Here is a 25196-nt window from a genome sequence, read left to right on the forward strand (position 1 = left end):
TGGTAAAACCAAGGTGCTAGCCAGACAGGAAGTGTATTTGGTAAAACCAAGGTGCTTAGCCATAGTGTCATTTAAAACAGGTTTATTCAACCGGGCGTCCGCGGATCCCTAGAGGTACTGTCTACCAAATCTATACATTTTAAAATGTTGATTACTTGTCCTGCCACTATCATTCACCTGGGGATGATAATGATATACAAAATCTTGTTTTGCTAACGTATGATGAGGGTCCCTGGGTGGCCGTTTTGCCTGGGAGGGGGTCCCTGGGCAAGAAAAGGTTTACGACTCCTGATTTAAAAGAACAGAAGGTCATTTTGGATAAAAAACCTCTGCTAAACGACACGTCATATTGCATTACTAGGTCACCTGTTGAGAGATGACCTCGTTGTCACTGAGGTACATGGGTCCAGAGGCGGCATAGGCCGCGTTCAGAGACTGGATGTTCTCCATGGAGAGGGTCTTTCCCCCGGGGCCTCCTGTACTGTTGGTGCGACGGTGGCCGAGGCGCGGGGAGCGGGGCAGGCAGGGGGAGCGACCGGGACTCTGACTGCTGCCGTTGTTGCCCTCCATCTTGGTAACGGAGCGGGAGCTGCCGTACATGGTTAGGGGTCAGGGGTTAAGGGTCAAGGGCTGGGGGTGAGGGGTTAAAGGTGAGATACTGAGACTAAGTGATCCTCCAAAAGATGTGGACTACAGTGCCCTGATACAGAGAGTGTTACACTATGTGGTTACTGACTGGCAGTCTGTCTCAGCTGAAGGAGAGGAACAGATTGTTCATGTTCAAAGATCCTGCATTTCCTGGATGATTGGACTATGATGATTGGACTATGATGAGTGGTAAACTTGGCGAGAAAGGTGGTTTTAACATCCATTTAGTCCATGGGTCCTGGGATGAGGCAATGATCTGTAAGAGAGAGAAAGAGAGAAAAGATAATTCACCACTCCCCTGAGTTACATCACTGAGAATTCACCACTCCCCTGAGTTACATCACTGAGAATTCACCACTCCCCTGAGTTACATCACTGAGAATTCACCACTCCCCTGAGTTACATCACTGAGTTCACCATCCCCTGAGTTACATCACTGAAATTCACCACTCCCCTGAGTTACATCACTGAGAATTCACCACTCCCTGGGTTACTCACTGAGAATTCACCACTCCCCTGGGTTACATCACTGAGAATTCACCACTCCCCTGAGTTACATCACTGCATCACTGAGAATTCACCACTCCCCTGAGTTACATCACTGAGAATTCACCACTCCCCTGAGTCACATCACTGAGAATTCACCACTCCCCTGGGATACATCACTGAGAATTCACCACTCCCCTGAGTTACATCACTGAGAATTCACCACTCCCCTGGGCTACATCACTGAGAATTCACCACTCCCCTGAGTCACATCACTGAGAATTCACCACTCCCCTGGGCTACATCACTGAGAATTCACCACTCCCTGACCATCACTGAGAATTCCCACTCCCTGGGCTACATCACTGAGAATTCACCACTCCCTGAGTTACATCACTGAGAATTCACCACTCCCCTGAGTTACATCACTGCATCACTGAGAATTCACCACTCCCCTGAGTTACATCACTGAGAATTCACCACTCCCCTGAGTTACATCACTGCATCACTGAACCACTCCCCTGAGTCACATCACTGAGAATTCACCACTCCCCTGAGTTACATCACTGAGAATTCACCACTCCCCTGAGTTACATCACTGAGAATTCACCACTCCCCTGAGTCACATCACTGAGAATTCACGGTGACATGGCAGCATGCCATAATGTAATAAGTCCCATACAGTATGCAGCTCCTTTTGTAATGTGTGTTTGAAATTCTGTGTACAGTACACAATAGAGAAAAGCCATGGAAGTTTCCATTTATAGCTCACAGGTATACAGAGGACACAGGCTGTAGTAAACACACTACACACAGGATAGAGGACACAGGCTGTAGTAAACACACTGGAGTAAAGACACTACAGGATAGAGGACACAGGCTGTAGTAAACACACTACACACAGGATAGAGGACACAGGCTGTAGTAAACACACTACACACAGGATAGAGGACACAGGCTGTAGTAAACACACTACACACAGGATAGAGGACACAGGCTGGAGTAAACACACTACACACAGGATAGAGGACACAGGCTGGAGTAAACACACTACACACAGGATAGAGGACACAGGCTGTAGTAAACACACTACACACAGGATAGAGGACACAGGCTGTAGTAAACACACTACACACAGGATAGAGGACACAGGCTGTAGTAAAGACACTACACACAGGATAGAGGACACAGGCTCTAGTAAAGACACTACACACAGGATAGAGGACACAGGCTGGAGTAAAGAGAGAGAGGACAGTGGATGGAAATAATGGCCTAATGAACATCTCTGGCAATAATCAGCCTCCTCTCCTCTCCAGACTCCTGGCCAGGTCCAGGTTGTATCTGGGTCACCCACATGCCATACTGTATTTACTCTAGCTGCCTGCCTGTCTGGATGACTCCCTGCCAGCAGGAGTCTCTCTCTCTCTCTCTCTTTCCTGCTCTTTCTCTCCCTCCCTTCCTCTCTCTCTTCTAGTAAGCCATCCACATTCTCCCTCCGCAATAATCACCTCTCTGTGGTTTCCATAATAAATTGTGTTCCAGACAGGGCCACACTGCCCTTTCTAACTGAAGCAACACGCCTCGCATTCCACACACACACACACACCAGCACGCAGGCTCTCTCTCCATCTCTCTCTCCATCACCGCCCAATAACAATCTAGAAAACACACTCAATACCATCTGCTTCTACAAGCCATTGGAAAATCCAATACTCAATACAGTCTTTCTTCATCCCTCAAACTCAACTCTGGACCTCCAAACCAGTTCCACTGCATTGTGTTCCCTCTAATCAGGGACTGGTTTAGACCTGGGACACCAGGTGGATGATATGAATGATCCGGTAGAACAGAAAACCAGCAGGCTCCGGACCTCGTAGAGGAATAGTTGAAACCCCTGGACTAGCTAATCCATAAGCATCAGGAATAGTTGAAACCCCTGGACTAGCTAATCAATAAGCATCAGGAAGAGTTGAAACCCCTGGACTAGCTAATCCATAAACATCAGGAAGAGTTGAAACCCCTGGACTAGCTAATCCATAAACATCAGGAAGAGTTGAAACCCCTGGACTAGCTAATCAATAAGCATCAGGAAGAGTTGAAACCCCTGGACTAGCTAATCCATAAGCATCAGGAAGAGTTGAAACCCCTGGACTAGCTAATCAATAAGCATCAGGAAGAGTTGAAACCCCTGGACTAGCTAATCAATAAGCATCAGGAAGAGTTGAAACCCCTGGACTAGCTAATCAATAAGCATCAGGAAGAGTTGAAACCCCTGGACTAGCTAATCCATAAACATCAGGAAGAGTTGAAACCCCTGGACTAGCTAATCCATAAGCATCAGGAAGAGTTGAAACCCCTGGACTAGCTAATCAATAAGCATCAGAACAACTATGGATCCATCTCTCCTGGCTGGGGTTGCAAAGGGTCGGAAACTTCGGTCATTTTCCATGGGAAGTTAAGCCCTGGAATTTGGGGAATATTGCTTAAATTCATTTAAAAAAAAGTTTACTTATACCAGTGAAGCTGGGATACACATAAGGCAATTCTAGGTCTTGTGGTATATTTTGGTCCCTCCCTGCATGCATCCCTCCCTCCCATCCCTCCCTACATCCGCATCCCCCCTCTACACCCCCCTCCCTCCCTCCATCCATCCCTCCCCCCTCTACATCCCTCCCTCCCTCCCTGTACATCCCTCCCTCCACATCCCTCCCTCCCTCCCTCCCTCCCTCCCTCCACCCTCCCCCTCCGCATCCCTCCCTCCCTCTCCCTCTGCATCCCTCCCTCCCCTCCCTCATCCCTCCCTCCCTCCCTCTCCCCTCTGCATCCCTCCCTCTACATCCCTCTCTCCCTCCCTCTACATCCCTCCCTCTCCCTCCCATCCCTCTCCCTCCCTCTCATCCCTCCCTCCCCCTCCCTCTGCACCCTCCCTCTCCATCCCTCCCTCCCTCCCCTCCCTCTCCCTCCCCTCTGCATCATCCCCCCCTCCCTCCCCCCTCCCTCTGCATCATCCCTCCCTCTCCCTCCCCTCTACATCCCTCCCTCCCCCTCCCTCCCTACCCTCCCTCCCTCTGCATCCCTCTCTCCCTCCCCCTCCCTCTACATCCCTCCCTCCCTCTGCATCCCTCTGCATCCCTCCCTCCCTCCCCTCTCATCCCATCCCTCCCTACATCCCTACATCCCCCTCCCTCTGCATCCCTCCCTCCCCCTCTCCACATCCCCCTCCCATCCACATCCCTCCCTCCCCTCTGCATCCCTCCCTCCCTCCCATCTGCATCCCTCCCTCCGCATCCCTCCCTCCCTCCCTCCACATCCCTCCCTCCCTCCATCATCCCTCCCTCCGCATCCCTCCCTCTCCCCTCCGCATCCCTCCCTATCTCCCTCCGCATCCCTCCCTCCCTCCACATCCCTCCCTCCCCCTCCGCATCCCTCCCTACTCCCCTCCGCATCCCTCCCTCCCTCTGCATCTCCCTCCGCATCCCTCCCTCCCCCTCCCTCCCTCCCCTCTGCATCCCTCCCTCCCTCTGCATCCCTCCCTCCCATCCCATCCCCCTCCCTCCCTCCCTCCCTCCCTCTGCATCCCTCCCTCTGCATCCCTCCCTCCCTCTGCATCCCTCTGCATCCACATCCCTCCCTCCCTCTGCATCCCTCTACATCCCTCCCTCCCTCTGCATCCCTCCCTCCCCCTCCCTCTATCCCTCCCTCCCTCCCCTCTACATCCCTCCCTCCCTCCCTCTGCATCCCCCTCCCTCCCTCCCCCTCTGCATCCCTCCCTCCCCCTCCCCCTCCCTCCCTCCCTCCCTCCTCTCACATCCCTCCCTCCCTCCCTCTACATCCCTCCCCCTCCCCCTCCCTCCCTCTGCATCCCTCCCTCCCTCCCTCCCATCCCTCCCTCCCTCCCTCCCTCATCCCTCCCTCTGCATCCCTCCCTCCCTCCATCCCTCCCCCTCCCTCCCATCCCTCCCTCTGCATCCCTCCCTCCCTCCATCCCTCTCCCATCCCTCCCTCTCCCTCCCTCCGCATCCCTCCCTCTGCATCCCTCCCTCCCCTCCCTCTGCATCCCTCCCTCCCTCTGCATCCCTCCCTCCCTCCCCCTCTACATCCCTCTGCATCCCTCCCTCCCTCTACATCCCTCCCTCCCTCCCTCTACATCCCCCTCCCGTCCCCCCTCCCCCTCCCATCCCTCTGCATCCCTCCCTCCCTCTGCATCCCTCCCTCCCTCCCTCTGCCCCTGCATCCCTCCCTCCCTCCCTCTCCCTCTGCATCCCTCCCTCCCTCCCTCTACATCCCTCCCTCCCCTCCCTCCCTCTGCATCCCTCCCCCTCTACATCCCTCCCTCTACATCCCTCCCTCCCTCTCCCTCCCTCCCTACATCCCTCCCTCCCATCCCTCTACATCCCTCCCTCCCTCCCTCTACATCCCTCCCTCCCTCCCCCTCCCTCCTCCCTCCCTCCCTCTACATCCCCCTCTCCCTCCCTCCCCTCCCTCTACATCCCTCCCTCCCTCTACATCCCTCCCTCCCTCTACATCCCTCCCTCTACATCCCCCTCCCTCTACATCCCTCCCTCCCTCTCCCTCCCTCTACATCCCTCCCCCTCCTCTACATCCCTCCCTCCCTCCCTCTACATCCCTCCCTCCCCTCCCTCCCTCCCTCTACATCCCTCCCTCCCCTCCCTCTACATCCCTCCCTCCCTCTACATCCCTAACTCAAATGAAGTGTAAATTGTGTAGGTGGATGATCTGCTTAAGGGACTGTCATCTCTGCCTCTCTGACAACACAACAACATCTCATCCAGTGGTGTGTTTGACCTTGTGGTCAGTTTGATGCTCATCATCTTCATTTCTCTGGTTGAGTCACAGCGAAGGAGAATAACACCACTATAATGGGGTTAAACCATTGGAGGACTTTGCTACTGTGTCACGTTCACCCTGCAGCCTGTCAAGGCTACTGTGTTTCCAGGCAGACGGAGTGAGGATGATCATTGTAGAAGACACTCTCTTCTACATAACAGTAAATAGGTGGTCTGCAACAAGACAAAGGAGAAAAGAGGGAAAGAGAGAAAAATCCCTCCCTCTCTACATCCCTCCCTCTACATCCCTAACTCAAATGAAGTGTAAATTGTGTGGATGAGAGAGGAAGAGAAAAGAAACTTGAGAGAGAGGGACAGACAGACAGAAAGCAAGACTTGAGAGAGAGGGACAGAAACTTAGAAAGAGAGACTTGAGAGAGAGGGACAGACAGACAGACAGACAATTGAGATAGACAGAAAGAGAGACTTGAGAGAGAATGACAGACAGAGACAGAGAGACTTGAGAGAGAAGGACAGACAGACAGAGAATTGAGATAGGACAGACAGAAAGAGAGACTTGAGAGAGAGGGACAGACAGACAGAAAGCAATACTTGAGAGAGAGGGACAGAAACTTAGAGAGACTTGAGAGAGAGAGAGGGACAGAAACTTAGAGAGACTTGAGAGAGAGAGGGACAGAAACTTAGAAAGAGAGACTTCAGAGAGACAGAGAGAAGTTGGTAGAACAGCATAGCCAGGGACCAGTCTAACCTCCTAACTACAGTGTCTAGGAATAGAAGGCTTGCAGCATTCTGCATCATCTGATGTATGACATTCAGCAGGATCAAAGAGCCCTGTGTCTTCACCGTCTCTCAGTCACACACTGTCCACTTTAAAACCATCTCATTGTTCCTGTGAACCCGGCTCACAGAGTTCATAAGACACCTCACCTCCACACGCCCTCTGACCTCTACAGCCTGTGGCGTTTCACTCTAACCTCTATTACTGTAAACAATCTGTCCTCCTCCTCCCCTCACATGACAACAGTCAGGTAACATGATAACAGTCTGACTCCTCCTCCACCCTCAGGTAACATGATAACAGTCTGACTCCTCCTCCACCCTCAGGTAACATGACAACAGTCTGACTCCTCCTCCACCCCAGGTAACATGACAACAGTCTGACTCCTCCTCCACCCTCAGGTAACATGATAACAGTCTGACTCCTCCTCCACCCTCAGGTAACATGACAACAGTCTGACTCCTCCTCCACCCTCAGGTAACATGATAACAGTCTGACAACATAACAGTCTGACTCCTCCTCCGCCCTCAGGTAACATGATAACAGTCTGACTCCTCCTCCACCCTCAGGTAACATGACAACAGTCTGACTCCTCCTCCACCCTCAGGTAACATGACAACAGTCTGACTCCTCCTCCACCCTCAGGTAACATGACAACAGTCTGACTCCTCCTCCGCCCTCAGGTAACATGACAACCGTCTGACTCCTCCTCCACCCTCAGGTAACATGACAACAGTCTGACTCCTCCTCCACCCTCAGGTAACATGACAACAGTCTGACTCCTCCTCCACCCTCAGGTAACATGACAACAGTCTGACTCCTCCTCCACCCTCAGGTAACATGATAACAGTCTGACTCCTCCTTCACCCTCAGGTAACATGATACTGTAACAGTATCTGACATCAGGGTGGTGACTAATCTAGAACAACCTCCTTCAGCCTCCAGGGCACTTTGAGGAACCAGACATCATCTGACAGCAACACACACACACACACACTGACACGAGGTCTCTCCCTCTCGCCTCTCTACTTAACGTTCTCATAACTTATTGAAAGAAATATTCCCTTCATGGAGAAAGAGGACGAGAGTCTGTCAGAGAAAGCACTCTGACACACACTAACACTCATACACACACACACACACACACACACACACACACACACACACACACACACACACACACACACACACACCTTGTGATATGTATAGTCTGTTACAGGGGGCCCATATGAGAGACTGTAATAACACACGTGTCCAAACGATACGTCTTGTCAGTATGTGACACATATCATGCAGGGAGGGGTCCAGAGTTTTGCTCCGATGCAGGAAAACTCCAGGCCCTTAGCTGAATCAGCTGTGATGTGTTCTCTTCCACTACTATCCTTTAACCTCAGGTGGTATAGAAACATTTTACATTAAAACTGATGACTTACAGTCTAGAATCTCTATATAACCACTAGAGGGTATATCAACCTTCTCTAGACAGTCTTCTGACAGTCTAATCTCTATATAACCACTAGAGGGTATATCAACCTTCTGACAGTCTAGAATCTCTATATAACCACTAGAGGGTATATCAACCTTCTGACAGTCTAGAATCTCTATATAACCACTAGAGGGTATATCAACCTTCTGACAGTCTAGAATCGCTATATAACCACTAGAGGGTATATCAACCTTCTGACAGTCTAGAATCTCTATATAACCACTAGAGGGTATATCAACCTTCTGACAGTCTAGAATCTCTATATAACCACTAGAGGGTATATCAACCTTTTGACAGTCTAGAATCTCTATATAACCACTAGAAGGTATATCAACCTTCTCCAGCTGAATGAAGTGTTACCACAATTAGTGTAACACCAATAAGTGATAAATACAAAATATAGTAGCGATGGTTCCCAAATACAGTAGCCATGGTTCCCAAATACAGTAGCCATGGTTCCCACCCAGGTGGTGAAGGTAGGAGACATCACCACCACTCCGCTGATCCTCAACACTGGGGCCCCACAAGGGTAGGTGCTCAGCCCCCTCCTGTACTCCCTGTTCACCCATGACTGTGTGGCCAAGCACGCCGCCAACTCAATCATCAAGTGTGTAGACGACACAACAGTAGTAAGCTTGATTTCCAATGATAACAAGACAGCCTATAGGGAGGAGGTGAGGGCTCTAGGAGTGTGGTGCCTGAAAAAAAAACTCTCACTCAACATCAACAAAACAAAGGAAATTATTGTGGATTTCAGGAAACAGCAGAGGGGGTACCACCCTATCTACATCTGTCAGGACCGCAGTGGAGAAGAATGAAAGCTTCAAGTTCCTTGGCGTACACAACACTGACAAACTGAAATGACCCAACCACACAGTGTGGTGAAAAAGGCGCAACAGAGCCTCTTCAACCTCAGGAGGCTAAAGAATCTCTCCCTCTCATTTATTTCACAGTATCACCGGTCAGGCAGTCACAACATGCATTTGGCCATTAATGTGTTGGGGGGGGTACATTTAGAGAGAGAATATAGAGTAGAGTGAGTGTGTGAGTGTGTGAGTGTGTGAGTAAGTGAGTGAGTGAGTGCGTGAGTGAGTGAGGACCAGTAGGAGTGAGTGAGGGCTCCAATCGGAGTCCAGACATGGAGTGTGACCGTGTGTGGTGTGTGTGTGACCAGAGAACTGACACGCCACACTGGCAAACACACACCAACAGAAAACCAAACATGGAAATACACACACACAGGGGAACACACACACAGAACACAAACACAACACACACACACATACAGAAAACACACACATACAGAAAACACACACACAGAAAACACACACGCACACACACACACGCAGGGAGAACACACACATGGAACATACACACAACACACACAGAACACACACACACAAACACACAGAGAACACACACAGAACACACAAACACATACAGAACAAACACACAAACAGAAACACACACACACACAGAAAACACACACACAGAACACAGACACACACACAGAAAACACACACACACACAAACACACACAGCACATCCTATGGCCACACAGACACATGGAAGACCCAGCTACCATCCTATCCTCCACCTCTACACCAGCTACCATCCCAACCTCTACCCAGACCCAGCATCCTCCACACCCAGAACAGCTACCATCCTATCCTCCACCTCTACCCAGACCCAGCTACCATCCTATCCTCCACCTCTACCCAGACCCAGCTACCATCCTATCCTCCACCTCTACCCAGACCCAGCTACCATCCTATCCTCCACCTCTACCCAGACCCAGCTACACCTCCTATCCTCCACAGACCCAGCTAATCCTATCAGACCCATACCATCATCCTCCACCTCTACCCAGCCAGTAGTCAGACCCATCCTCCACCTCTAGACCCAGCTGTCCACCTCTACCCAGACCCAGCTACCCCTATCCTCCACCTCTACCCAGACCCAGCTACCAGACCCAGCTACCATCCTATCCTCCACCTCTACCCAGACCCAGCTACCATCCTATCCTCCACCTCTACCCAGACCCAGCATCCTATCCTCCTCCTACCCAGACCCAGCTCCATCCTATCCTCCACCTCTACCCAGACCAGCTACCATCCTATCCTCCACCTCTACCCAGACCCAGCTACCATCCTATCCTCCACCTCTACCCAGACCCAGCTACCATCCTATCCTCCACCTCTACCCAGACCCAGCTACCATCCTATCCTCCACCTCTACCCAGACCCAGCTACCATCCTATCCTCCACCTCTACCCAGACCCAGCTACCATCCTATCCTCCACCTCTACCCAGACCCAGCTACCAGACCCAGCTACCAGACCCAGCTACCATCCTATCCTCCACCTCTACCCAGACCCAGCTACCATCCTATCCTCCACCTCTACCCAGACCCAGCTACCATCCTATCCTCCATCCTATCCTCCACCCAGACCCAGCTACCATCCTATCCTCCACCTCTACCCAGACCCAGCTACCATCCTATCCTCCACCTCTACCCAGACCCAGCTACCATCCTATCCTCCACCTCTACCCAGACCCAGCTACCATCCTATCCTCCACCTCTACCCAGACCCAGCTACCATCCTATCCTCCACCCAGACCAAGCTACCATCCTATCCTCCACCTCTACCCAGACCCAGCTACCATCCTATCCTCCACCCAGACCCAGTAACCCAGACCCAGCTACCATCCTATCCTCCACCTCTACCCAGACCCAGCTACCAGACCCAGCTACCATCCTATCCTCCACCTCTACCCAGACCCAGCTACCAGACCCAGCTACCATCCTATCCTCCACCTCTACCCAGACCCAGCTACCATCCTATCCTCCACCTCTACCCAGACCCAGCTACCATCCTATCCTCCACCTCTACCCAGACCCAGCTACCATCCTATCCTCCACCTCTACCCAGACCCAGCTACCATCCTATCATCCACCTCTACCCAGACCCAGCTACCATCCTATCCTCCATCTACCCAGACCCAGCTCCATCCATCCACCTCTACCCAGACCCAGCTACCATCCTATCCTCCACCTCTACCCAGACCCAGCTACCATCCTATCCTCCACCTCTACCCAGACCCAGCTACCATCCTATCCTCCACCTCTACCCAGACCCAGTAACACCAGACCCAGCTACCATCCTATCCTCCACCTCTACCCAGACCCAGCTAACACCAGACCCAGCTACCATCCTATCCTCCACCTCTACCCAGACCCAGCTACCATCCTATCCTCCACCTCTACCCAGACCCAGCTACCATCCTATCCTCCACCTCTACCCAGACCCAGCTACCATCCACCTCTACCCAGACCCAGCTACCATCCTATCCTCCACCTCTACCTAGAACCAGCTACCATCCTATCCTCCACCTCTACCCAGACCCAGCTACCATCCTATCCTCCACCTCTACCCAGACCCAGCTACCATCCACCTCTACCCAGACCCAGCTACCATCCTATCCTCCACCTCTACCTAGAACCAGCTACCATCCTATCCTCCACCTCTACCCAGACCCAGCTACCATCCTATCCTCCACCTCTACCCAGACCCAGCTACCATCCACCTCTACCCAGACCCAGCTACCATCCTATCCTCCACCTCTACCCAGACCCAGTAACACCAGACCTAGTAACACCAGACCCAGTAACACCAGACCCAGCTACAGGGAAACACAAGCTGGCCTCTCCATGCCTGTGTCACTTTGACTGGGGGGGAACTAAACCAGAGCAGTCCCACAGACCAGCAGTCTGGTGGAAGACACCCCGAGGTACACATCTAGGATACGCTTTAACCTTCCCTGATCCTTGCATAGACATTAAAACCAGTAGATAGTGACAGCGCTGACGTCATCCACGTGTTCCTATGGAAATCTCCAGATGGCGCATGAAGCCGGAAGTATTTGAATTTGAATGGGACTGAATGGCTGAGGAACAGAGCTGAAGGCTGGAGTGGTCTGGCCACCTCTGCTAATGTCACAACCAGTCACGCACACGCACACACGGCCACGCACACACGGCCACACACACACGGCCACACACACACACGGCCACAAACACACACACACGGCCACACACACACACGCACGCAAGGCCACATAAACACACACACACGCAAGGCCACATAAACACACATGTGCAAACACAAACACTTAACTGACCATCTGTTCTCTCCCCCCACAGGCCACCAAACACACACCTGGATACAGCAGGCCAGGACCCTGCCTCCAGGCAACCATTACACACAACACACACACACACACAAAAGATCAAATCCAATCGAATCAAAATCTAATTTATTTTCCCTTGTGTACTTTAACCATTTGTACATTGTTACAACACTGTATATATACACATAATATGACATTTGTCATGTCTTTATTGTTTTGAAACTTCTGTATGTGTAATGTTTACTGTTAATTTTTATTGTTTATTGAATTTTTGCATATTATCTACCTCACTTGCTTTGGCAATGTTAACACATGTTTCCCCTGCCAATAAAGCCCCTTGAATTGAATTGAATAAGAGAGAGAGAGACAGACAGAGAGAGACAGAGACAGAGAGAGACAGAGACAGAGAGAGACAGACAGAGACAGACAGAGACAGACAGACAGAGACAGACAGAGACAGACAGAGACAGACAGACAGAGACAGACAGAGACAGACAGACAGACACAGACAGACAGACACAAACAGACAGACACAAACAGACAGACACAAACAGACAGACAGACAGACAGAGACAGACAGAGACAGACAGACAGAGACAGACAGACAGACACAGACAGACAGACAGACACAAACAGACAGACACAAACAGACAGACACAAACAGACAGACAGACAGAGACAGACAGACACAGACAGACAGACAGACAGACAGAGACAGACAGAGAGACAGACAGAGACAGACAGAGACAGACAGATGAGTGAGAGAGCGACAGATGAGTGAGAGAGCGACAGATGAGTGAGAGAGACAGATGAGTGAGAGAGACAGATGAGTGAGAGAGACAGATGAGTGAGAGAGAGAGAGAGACATGAGTGAGTGAGAGAGAGAGAGAGAGAGAGAGAGATGAGTGAGAGAGAGAGAGAGAGAGAGAGAGAGAGACAGATGAGTGAGAGAGAGAGAGAGAGACATGAGTGAGAGAGAGAGAGAGACATGAGTGAGAGAGAGAGAGAGACATGAGTGAGAGAGAGAGAGAGAGAGACAGATGAGTGAGAGAGAGAGAGAGAGAGACAGATGAGTGAGAGAGAGAGAGAGAGAGAGAGAGAGACAGATGAGTGAGAGAGAGAGAGAGAGACAGACAGAGTGAGAGAGAGAGAGAGACATGAGTGAGAGAGAGAGAGAGACAGAGAGAGAGAGAGAGAGACAGATGAGTGAGAGAGAGAGAGAGAGAGAGAGACAGATGAGTGAGAGAGAGAGAGAGAGAGAGAGAAACAGATGAGTGAGAGAGAGAGAGAGACAGATGAGTGAGAGAGAGAGAGAGACAGATGAGTGAGAGAGAGACAGATGAGTGAGAGAGAGACAGATGAGTGAGAGAGAGAGACAGACAGACAGACAGACAGACAGACAGACAGACAGACAGACAGACAGACAGACAGACAGACAGACAGACAGAGGGAAACAGCTTGTAAGGCAAATTGAACAGAACCACTGAAGCAAGAAAGATCCAAGTGTTTTCCAAATAGGTCCTTATTGGCTCACGAACTCATGAGCTGCAACAAGAGACCAACCAAACGTCTCCTAATCCAGGTGGTGTGACTGTCATGTACATGTGTCACTGTTCCCATGGCGACGTGTGCAACATGCATCAGCATATGACTAAGTCCGTGGCCCAAATGGCACTACTTTCCAGGTCAAAAGTAGTGCACTAAATATTGAGTGGCCCAAATGGCACTACTTCCCAGGTCAAAAGTAGTGCACTAAATATTGAGTGGCCCAAATGGCACTACTTCCCAGGTCAAAAGCAGTGCACTAAATATGGAATAGGGTGCCATTTGGGACTCCGTAGAACAGAAACAGATTATAAAGCAAGTTGGAGGAAAACCGGGGACACCTCATTCAGATGTAGCCAGGGCAAACCACATACAACATGTCAGGGTGATGTCGGCTCTAGATAAAGCTCAGGGATAGAATTAAACTGAATTAAAAACGTTCACGTGGGTTCTATTCAACTCATGAGATTTGAAAAGTTTAAAGACATCATCGAAATTTGTTAATAATGTTGAAAAACAACAAAGAAGGCTTGTGTATTTCAAAGCATAGATTTCAAGATGAATATTGCTACCTCTCCAAACAGTTACAAATAACTCTGATATACAGTCGTGTTTGATTTAACTTCAGAAAGCATTCAACCCCCTTGACTTGACATGTTGTACCACAGATCTACACACAATACCCCATAATTCCCGGGTGGTGCAGTGGTTAAGGGCTGTACTGCAGCGCCAGCTCTGCCACCAGAGACTCTGGGTTCGGGCCCAGGCTCTGTCGTAACCGGCCGCGACCAGGAGGTCCATGGGGCGACGCGCAATTGGCCCAGCGTCGTCCGGGTTAGGCCGAAAGGGATGTCCTTGTCTCTGGAGTGATGGAGGTAGATATGTATGGGGGGAAGGTGACAGGGATACTGGAGTGATGGAGGTCAATATGTATAGATATGTATAGGGGGGAAGGAGACAGGGATACTGGAGTGATGGAGGTAGATATGTATAGGGGTAAGGAGACAGGGATACTGGAGTGATGGAGGTAGATATGTATAGGGAGGACAGGGATACTGGAGTGATGGAGGTAGATATGTATAGGGGGAGGAGACAGGGATACTGGAGTGATGGAGGTAGATATGTATAGGGGTAAGGAGACATGGATACTGGAGTGATGGAGGTAGATATGTATAGGGGTAAGGTGACAGGGATACTGGAGTGATGGAGGTAGATATGTATAGAGGGGAGGTGACAGGGATACTGGAGTGATGGAGGTAGATATGTATAGGGGTAAGGAGACAGGGATACTGGAGTGATGGAGGTAGATATGTATAGGGAGGAGGAGACAGGGATACTGGAGTGATGGAGGTAGATATGTATAGGGGTAAGGAGACAGGGATACTGGAGTGATGGAGGTAGATATGTATGGGGGGAAGGTGACAGGGATACTGGAGTGATGGAGGTCAATATGTATAGATATGTATAGGGGGGAAGGAGACAGGGATACTGGAGTGATGGAGGTAGATATGTATAGGAGACAGGGATACTGGAGTGATGGAGGTAGATATGTATAGGGGTAAGGAGACAGGGATACTGGAGTGATGGAGGTAGATATGTATGGGGGGAAGGTGACAGGGATACTGGAGTGATGGAGGTCAATATGTATAGATATGTATAGGGGGGAAGGAGACAGGGATACTGGAGTGATGGAGGTAGATATGTATAGATATGTATAGGGGGGAAGGAGACAGGGATACTGGAGTGATGGAGGTAGATATGTATAGGAGACAGGGATACTGGAGTGATGGAGGTAGATATGTATAGGGAGGAGGAGACAGGGATAGTGGAGTGATGGAGGTAGATATGTATAGGGGTAAGGAGACAGGGATACTGGAGTGATGGAGGTAGATATGTATAGGGAGGAGGAGACAGGGATACTGGAGTGATGGAGGTAGATATGTATAGGGGTAAGGAGACAGGGATACTGGAGTGATGGAGGTAGATATGTATAGGAGACAGGGATACTGGAGTGATGGAGGTAGATATGTATAGGGAGGAGGAGACAGGGATAGTGGAGTGATGGAGGTAGATATGTATAGGGGGAGGAGACAGGGATACTGGAGTGATGGAGGTAGATATGTATAGGGGGGAGGAGACAGGGATACTGGAGTGATGGAGGTAGATATGTATAGGGGTAAGGAGACAGGGATACTGGAGTGATGGAGGTAGATATGTATAGGGGTAAGGTGACAGGGATACTGGAGTGATGGAGGTAGATATGTATAGGGGGGAGGAGACAGGGATACTGGAGTGATGGAGGTAGATATGTATAGAGGGGAGGAGACAGGGATACTGGAGTGATGGAGGTAGATATGTATAGGGGGAGGAGACAGGGATATCTGGAGTGATGGAGGTAGATATGTATAGGGAGGAGGAGACAGGGATACTGGAGTGATGGAGGTAGATATGTATAGGGAAGGAGACAGGGATACTGGAGTGATGGAGGTGATATGTATAGGGAGGAGGAGACAGGGATACTGCTAGTTGGAATCCCTGTATGCAGAAAAGGTGAAGAATCACCCACTGGAGTGATGGAGGTAGATATGTATAGGGGTAAGACAGGGATACTATGATGGAGGTAGATATGTATAGGGGGGAGGAGACAGGGATACTGGAGTGATGGAGGTAGATATGTATAGAGGTACAGGAGACAGGGATACTGGAACCCTGGAGGTGATATGTATACCTGGGAGGAGACAGGGTAATATCCCTTTGTTAGGTGTGAGAAACCTGGTGTGAAACCCCTGGGATAGTTTATTCAGCACATATATGCAAGTAACCCCTGGTAGCCAAGTGGTTAGAGTGTTGCACCAGGTAAACCCCTGGGGGTCCTGTAGTTCAATCACCTGGTATAAACCCTGGGGAATGCACCCACTACAGGATTATTATGTGGGCCTAAACAGGCTTTATGTGGAATCCCTGGGGGCCTGCACACACACCTGGTATAAACCCTGGTGGCCTGCACACACACCTGGTATAAACCCTGGGGGCCTGTACACACACACACCTGGTATAAACCCTGGGGCCTGTACACACACACACTGGTATAAACCCTGGGGGCCTGCACACACACCTGGTATAAACCCTGGGGGCCTGTACACACACACACCTGGTATAACCCCTGGGGGCCTGCACACACACCTGGTATAAACCCTGGGAGCCTGCACACACACCTGGTATAAACCCTGGGGCCTGCACACACACACCTGGTATAAACCCTGGGGGCCTGCACACACACACCTGGTATAAACCCTGGGGGCCTGCACACACACACCTGGTATAAACCCTGGGGGCCTGTACACACACACACCTGGTATAAACCCTGGGGGCCTGCACACACACACCTGGTATAAACCCTGGGGGCCTGTACACACACACCTGGTATAAACCCTGGGGGCCTGTACACACACACCTGGTATAAACCCTGGGGGCCTGCACACACACCTGGTATAAATCCTGGGGGCCTGCACACACACCTGGTATAAACACTGGGGCCTGCACACACACCTGGTATAAATCCTGGGGGCCTGCACACACACCTGGTATAAATCCTGGGGGCCTGCACACACACCTGGTATAAACCCTGGGGGCCTGCACACACACCTGGTATAAACACTGGGGGCCTGCACACACACACCTGGTATAAACACTGGGGGCCTGTACACACACACCTGGTATAAACCCTGGGGGCCTGCACACACACACCTGGTATAAACCCTGGGGGCCTGCACACACACACCTGGTATAAACACTGGGGGCCTGCACACACACACCTGGTATAAACACTGGGGGCCTGCACACACACACCTGGTATAAACACTGGGGGCCTGCACACACACACCTGGTATAAACACTGGGGGCCTGCACACACACACCTGGTATAAACACTGGGGGCCTGCACACACACACCTGGTATAAACCCTGGGGGCCTGTACAATACAATCCTTCCTCTACAATACAGCACTATCCTTCCTCTACAATACAGCACTATCCTCCCTCTACACTACTGCATTATCCTTCCTCTACGATACAGCATTGTCTTTCCTCTACTCTGCAGCATTATCCTTCCTCTACCATAGAGCACTATCCTTCCTCTACAGTACTGCATTATCCTTCCTCTACACTACAGCATTATCCTTCATATACTGTGCAACATTATCCTCATTCTACACTGCAGCATTATCATCCGTGTACAAACAGCATTATCCTTCTTCTATAATGCGGCTTATCATTTGTGTGCAGTGCGGCGTTGTCATTCGTATACAGTGCAGCATTATCCTTCGTGCGCACTGCGGCATTATCCTTCCTCTACAATACATTAATATAATTTCTCTCACTCAGCATTATCCTTATCCATTAGACTCTTTATCTCAGAAAGCCACTTGCAAGTTGATACATGATAACACACACACACACACACACACTTATTTTGAGAAAATTTGAAGTTACAGAAGTGAGAGATGACAGGTCTTGACTTGCACATATTGGACTCAACAAACAACTCAGGCAGTAGTTTGTACATGGGTCCTCTCTCAGTGGAGCAGCCTGGCGTAAGGCCTTACAGTGGAGCAGCCTGGCATAAGGCCTTACAGTGGAGCAGCCTGGCATAAGGCCTTACAGTGGAGCAGCCTGGCATAAGGCCTTACAGTGGAGCAGCCTGACATAAGGCCTTACAGTGGAGCAGCCTGACATAAGGCCTTACAGTGGAGCAGCCTGGCATAAGGCCTTACAGTGGAACAGCCTGACATAAGGCCTTACAGTGGAGCAGCCTGACATATGGTCTTACAGTGGAGCAGCCTGGCATAAGGCCTTACAGTGGAGCAGCCTGACATAAGGCCTTACAGTGGAGCAGCCTGACATAAGGCCTTACAGTGGAGCAGCCTGACATAAGGCCTTACAGTGGAGCAGCCTGACATAAGGCCTTACAGTGGAGCAGCCTGGCATAAGGCCTTACAGTGGAGCAGCCTGACGTAAGGCCTTACAGTGGAGCAGCCTGACATAAGGCCTTATAGTGGAGCAGCCTGACGTAAGGCCTTGAATATGGACTGGGGTAGGGGGACATGTTATTAGGGCCTTATCTCCTCTATAGCAGGTGGGCTCTGACACTGAGACAGACTGTTGGCCCCCTCACAGTGGAGTTAGTACTGAACAACATAACACTCATTCACTCATTCATTCACTCATTCATTCACTCATTCAGTCATTCACTCATTCATTCATTCACTCATTCACTCATTCACTCATTCACTCATTCACTCATTCATTCACTCACATACACACAGGCAGACTGACAGGCAGACAGACATAATCAATTATCAGTAAACTGACTAATCAATGAACAGTCAAAAGGCCAGGACACACAGCATTGTGTAATGTATGACATGTACAATATTGAACAGACCCCAGGAAGAGTAGCTGCAGCACGAGCTAATAAACTAAACTAAAATGTTTTAAAACGTGTATGATCTGAAGGTAACTTCTCCGGTAATTAGCGACTTCATGAAAAATACAGACGGTACCTCCTGCCGTTACAAACTAGGCCCACTGTAGCTTGCTGAAAAATACTACCGTTCAAAGAATAGTAACTGATAATAAAAAATACAATGTTATTATTCTATCAAAATAATCTAGTTAGGGAGCAGCATTATTACTGAGTAGTTCTTAGGCTGTTTGAGGTAAACCCAGGCCCAGTGACGCGTGAATAACAAGGGGTCGATGACAACGTTAGCCCCAGTCATGAAGCAACCTGTTGCCCGCTGTCTGGAGGATACGAGTAGTCTGGTGGATACCGGGAATAGCCCACAAATACCGCCTCCTCTTACATTTACGTCCAAGTCAATCACGGGTGCTCTGGAACAGGCTACAGTCAATTACACAGGGCGTTTACAAACACTTTAGAGGGTCTAATGTTTAGTTCAGATTGGGTATTCTGGAAGGGAGCCGCGCCAGGGTTATTTGACTCCAGTGCTCATGGGAGGAGCTGGGGAAATGCCATTTCAACGGGCGGCAACATTACACTTTGGAGGTAAATCTCCGATAAACAAGTCATTCCCGTAGGAAAGCGTGTCGTAGATAAAATAATGAGTCTATCTAATCGGAGCTGTCGTAAATCTTTCTATAGCTTTTGTGTTTACAACAATGACGTCTGGCTACAATGTTGCCGAATAGGCCTGGCGATACATGTTTTATCCACACAATGTAGCAACAATGTAACAACTTGCAACTTGCTGGACTAGGTTGTTGGCTCCTCTGTAGAGCGGGTGTCGACATGCTGTGTTGGCCACGCAGCGAGTTGACAGCTCTTTCGTAAGACTGACAAGTCAAAGACAAACCTTTAGTAAGTAAGACAGTCAAATGAACCCTCAACGGCAGTCTAGAAGACCCCGCTCACTATACCGACAAAACAACGCAATGCACTGATTCATACCCGCTGTAGTCGGCTATAAAACGGCCTATTTCTCTGAGGGAACACAGGAACACATTGAATAGTAGAATACATAACATACATACATTGTGTTAAACCCCAGTGAAACGAGACACCTCTTTTCCTCAACCGCTAAATACATTTTCCCTCCTGTCTCGCGCTGCACAAGAGCCCAACAACTCGAGACAACAACTAAGTAAAGCTGCAATAATTAGAGTTAATTACAACAGACATGCTGTCAGAACTACCATATAGCACACCACACACACTCAACACATGTACACGACTGCTCTTTCCTGAGACACACACACACTCACGGCAATTAGACTGTCCACTTCTCAGCCCAGTCAGAAGTGGGCTTCAATCTAGAAAATCACTTTTAAAATGTCACCTACCTTCTTCTCATAAATTCGGTTAGTCCAGTTATGTCAATTATCCGTATCCGGCGTCAGATAGAACCGTTATCCGTTGAGGAACCGTTACAACCGATAGAAAATGCCTCTTTTCGGAGCAGTTGATATTTTCTCCTCTATTGCCAGCACTACCAGTAGATCCCGAGCCAGGGCGCTTCAGTGACGTAAGGATCGGGATGCGCGTTCACGAGAATGGCCTCCGTCCACTCCACCGCCCTACGTGCACGAGTCTTTCAACATCAGACGCTGGCGGGAGGGCGCTATGCTTGAGGTCACGAGAGAAATGAACGGGCTTTCCTCTGGACGCAGAGAGACTGTCACAATAGAACACACTCTATTCTAGAGCCGTACTCGTGCAGCTCTTTGATTACTTGCCAGGTATTTCAAACAGAAGAGGGCGCACTTGGGTAAACACTTCCTCACCTCATCACAGATCATGATAACAGTTTATTGTCAAACACTCTGAAGTTCTTACACTGTTTGGAAACGACAACAAGCGTTTTACTGTAAGTCTAGCCGTTTGTAGTGAGCCCATTACATTGTGTCTCGTATACTTTGAGAGCTATACACATTATTATGTATTTTGTTGCCTACAATTTACTTTTGTGTATGTCTAAGTATGTGTGTGTAGGCCTGTACAGCAATGTGTTCATTGTAATCCACTGTCAATGACAGTTGTGATAATTCCAGCTGTCAGTGTTGACCACCTCCCATACTGTCCCAGTCCAGTCCCCTGGCGCCAAGGTGGTGTAGTGTGTGTACCCCTTACACACTCTCTCTCTCACACACAGACACACACACCAGTTGTCACCCACCCAGACGTGGCCCAAGGAATGTGTCTGGTTTGGTCACCTGAGTGGCCATAGACCAAAGCCTTGATCATGTAATGACTTATTTGTCCAGGGTTGGTTAGGTTACTTTATAAATGTAATCTGTTACAGTTACTAATTACCTGTCCAATGTAATCTGTTAGTTACTAATTACCTGTCCAATGTAATCTGTTAGTTACTAATTACCTGTCCAATGTAATCTGTTACAGTACAGTTACTAATTACCTGTCCAATGTAATCTGTTAGTTACTAATTACCTGTCCAATGTAATCTGTTAGTTACTAATTACCTGTCCAATGTAATCTGTTAGTTACTAATTACCTGTCCCATGTAATCTGTTACAGTTACTAATTACCTGTCCAATATAATCTGTTACAGTACAGTTACTAATTACCTGTCCAATGTAATCTGTTAGTTACTAATTACCTGTCCAATGTAATCTGTTAGTTACTAATTACCTGTCCAATGTAATCTGTTAGTTACTAATTACCTGTCCAATGTAATCTGTTAGTTACTATGTAATCTGTTACAGTTACTAATTACCTGTCCAATATGTTACAGTACAGTTACTAATTACCTGTCCAATGTAATCTGTTAGTTACTAATTACCTGTCCAATGTAATCTGTTAGTTACTAATTACCTGTCCAATGTAATCTGTTAGTTACTAATTACCTGTCCAATGTAATCTGTTAGTTACTAATTACCTGTCCAATGTAATCTGTCACAGTTACTAATTACCTGTCCAATGTAATCTGTCACAGTTACTAATTACCTGTCCAATGTAATCTGTCACAGTTACTAATTACCTGTCCAATGTAATCTGTCACAGTTACTAATTACCTGTCCAATGTAATCTGTTACAGTTACTAATTACCTGTCCAATGTAATCTGTTACAGCACAGTTACTAATTACCTGTCCCATGTAATCTGTTACAGTTACTAATTACCTGTCCAATGTAATCTGTTACCGTTACTAATTACCTGTCCAATGTAATCTGTTACCGTTACTAATTACCTGTCCAATGTAATCTGTTACCGTTACTAATTACCTGTCCTAATTACTCAATCTCAGTAACGTAATCTGATTACTTTTAGTTACATTTTGATTAGAAGAATACTAAAATAATCCATCAATCGCGTTTGTCATCACAGTGGTCTCCGATTGGTGGTCATCAGTTGGTGTGTCATCACAGTGGTCTCTGATTGGTGGTCATCAGTTGGTGTGTCATCACAGTGGTCTCAGACTTGCTGACCATAAACCTGAAGGCCCATACAGTCAAAAATGTGATTGTCCTGTGTTTTATATACACCAATTGTACAAAACATTAGGAATACCTTCCTAATATTGAGTTGCACCCCTTTTGCCGAGAGGGTTGCAGGTGTGTGGAGAGCGTTCCACAGGGATGCTGGCCCATCTTGACTCCATTGATTCCTACAGTTGTGTCAAGTTGGCTGGATGTCTTTTGGGTGGGGGACCACTCTTGATACACACGGGAAACTGTTGAGCGTGAAAAACCCAGGTGCGCCTTACTACCATACCCTGTTCAAAGGCACTAATACATTCTGAATGGCACACATACACAATACATGTCTCAATTGTCTCAAGGCTTACAAATCATTATTTAGCCTGTCTCTTCTCCTTCATCTACACTGATTGAAGTGGATTTAACAGGTGACATCAATAAGGGATCATATCTTTCACCTGGTCAGTCTATGTCATGGAAAGAGCAGGTGTTCCTAATGTTTTGTCCACTCAGTGTATATTTCCTCACTATGAGGTTGAATAATACTGTGTGGTGAAATCACCATCTGGTTAGTTAGTTAATCGACCAATAAGAAAGAGCGTTCCAAACCTCTCTGCCAATAACAGCTAGTTTTCAGTTTTCCCTTCCCAACTCAGACCAATAGAAATTGTTCTTTGCCAAGAAGCAATTTTTTTGTTTATTTTTGACCATTTTAATTGAAATCACAATAAGGCACTTAATTGTCAGTTAGAAATGATTTGATATTGAGATAAAAACAGCTGCATTCGTCCTTTAAACTTGTTCCTTTTGTCAATGCTTAACGGAACGTCGTTGAGAAAACAGAAAGCTGTCATAATGTATTTTTTTTTGCAAACATCCTTTTTTTTTTAAAGTAATCCAAGAAGTAATCATCTCGTTTCTCCTAAAGTATCTGTAATCTGAATACAGTGTTTTTGCTGGTAACATAAGTGATCTCAGTTACATTTTTTTCATTGTAATCAGATTACATGCAACTGATGTCATCATTTACTCCCCAGCCGTATTACTTATCCTTAATAAACACGTTTATTCAGTATCACGTGTCTCAGTCCTCACTTAACAGAACATTTGACCAAGACACAGTTGTTTTATGGAGTTTATTGCATTAGAGACACACTTTGGACACAGTGAGTGTCATTCTTGTATTAGTCAAATAAAGACCACTAGTAGTCACTGTTTCCCCTTATATTATCTGAAGGCCCTATGGTCTGTAGCCATTCTTGGAATTTCCAGACCAGGGACATGCTTGAACATTGTTAAATTGTGGGAGGCAACCCGCTTGTCTAGAGAGACTAATCTGTAGCCCAAATACTTGTCTTTCATTTGATTTCTGAGCCATACACATTAGAATAAGACAATTCTACTTTTTGACATTTAAATGATTAATATCTTTCTTTTACAAATCTCTTCTGATAAAAAAAAAAGTTACAATAGAAAACCCGTATTGCCGCGTTTTGAAAGATATATTGCTGAAGTATATCATGTTTTGGGGTACAGGTCAGTCTTCAGTCTAGGTTGTGGGGTACAGGTCAGTCTTCAGTCTAGGTTTTGGGGTACAGGTCAGTCTACTGTCTAGGTTTTGGGGTACAGGTCAGTCTACTGTCTAGGTTTTGGGGTACAGGTCAGTCTACTGTCTAGGTTTTGGGGTACAGGTCAGTCTTCAGTCTAGGTTGTGGGGTACAGGTCAGTCTTCAGTCTAGGTTTTGGGGTACAGGTCAGTCTACTGTCTAGGTTTTGGGGTACAGGTCAGTCTACTGTCTAGGTTTTGGGGTACAGGTCAGCCTTCATTCTAGGTTTTGAGGTACAGGTCAGTCTACTGTCTAGGTTGTGGGGTACAGGTCAGTCTTCAGTCTAGGTTTTGGGGTACAGGTCAGTCTACTGTCTAGGTTGTGGGGTACAGGTCAGTCTACTGTCTAGGTTTTGGGGTACAGGTCAGTCTTCAGTCTAGGTTTTGGGGTACAGGTCAGTCTTCTGTCTAGGTTGTGGGTTACAGGCCAGTCTTCAGTCTAGGTTTTGGGGTACAGGCCAGTCTACTGTCTAGGTTTTGGGGTACAGGCCAGTCTACTGTCTAGGTTGTGGGGTACAGGCCAGTCTTCTGTCTAGGTTGTGGGTTACAGGCCAGTCTTCTGTCTAGGTTGTGGGTTACAGGCCAGTCTTCAGTCTAGGTTTTGGGGTACAGGCCAGTTTTCTGTCTAGGTTGTGGGGTACAGGCCAGTCTTCAGTCTAGGTTGTGGGGTACAGGCCAGTCTTCAGTCTAGGTTT

The 25196-nt window shown here is 48.5% G+C and overlaps 1 protein-coding gene across 1 annotated transcript in view; it reads right to left on the bottom strand.

Moving 5' to 3' along the window:
- LOC135515605 (ELKS/Rab6-interacting/CAST family member 1-like) overlaps positions 1 to 20991 on the bottom strand; it is a 508676-nt gene extending 487685 nt beyond the window's left edge. Inside the window, 2 exon segments of the mRNA XM_064939228.1 lie at positions 367 to 904; positions 20803 to 20991. Of these exon segments, the coding sequence (XP_064795300.1) occupies positions 367 to 600 (234 nt within the window). The 5' untranslated portion in view covers positions 601 to 904; positions 20803 to 20991.
- Between the last annotated feature and the right edge of the window lie 4205 nt (positions 20992 to 25196).

This window comes from Oncorhynchus masou, chromosome 27 (assembly GCF_036934945.1).
Source record: "Oncorhynchus masou masou isolate Uvic2021 chromosome 27, UVic_Omas_1.1, whole genome shotgun sequence".
Taxonomy (NCBI): Eukaryota; Metazoa; Chordata; class Actinopteri; order Salmoniformes; family Salmonidae; genus Oncorhynchus; species Oncorhynchus masou.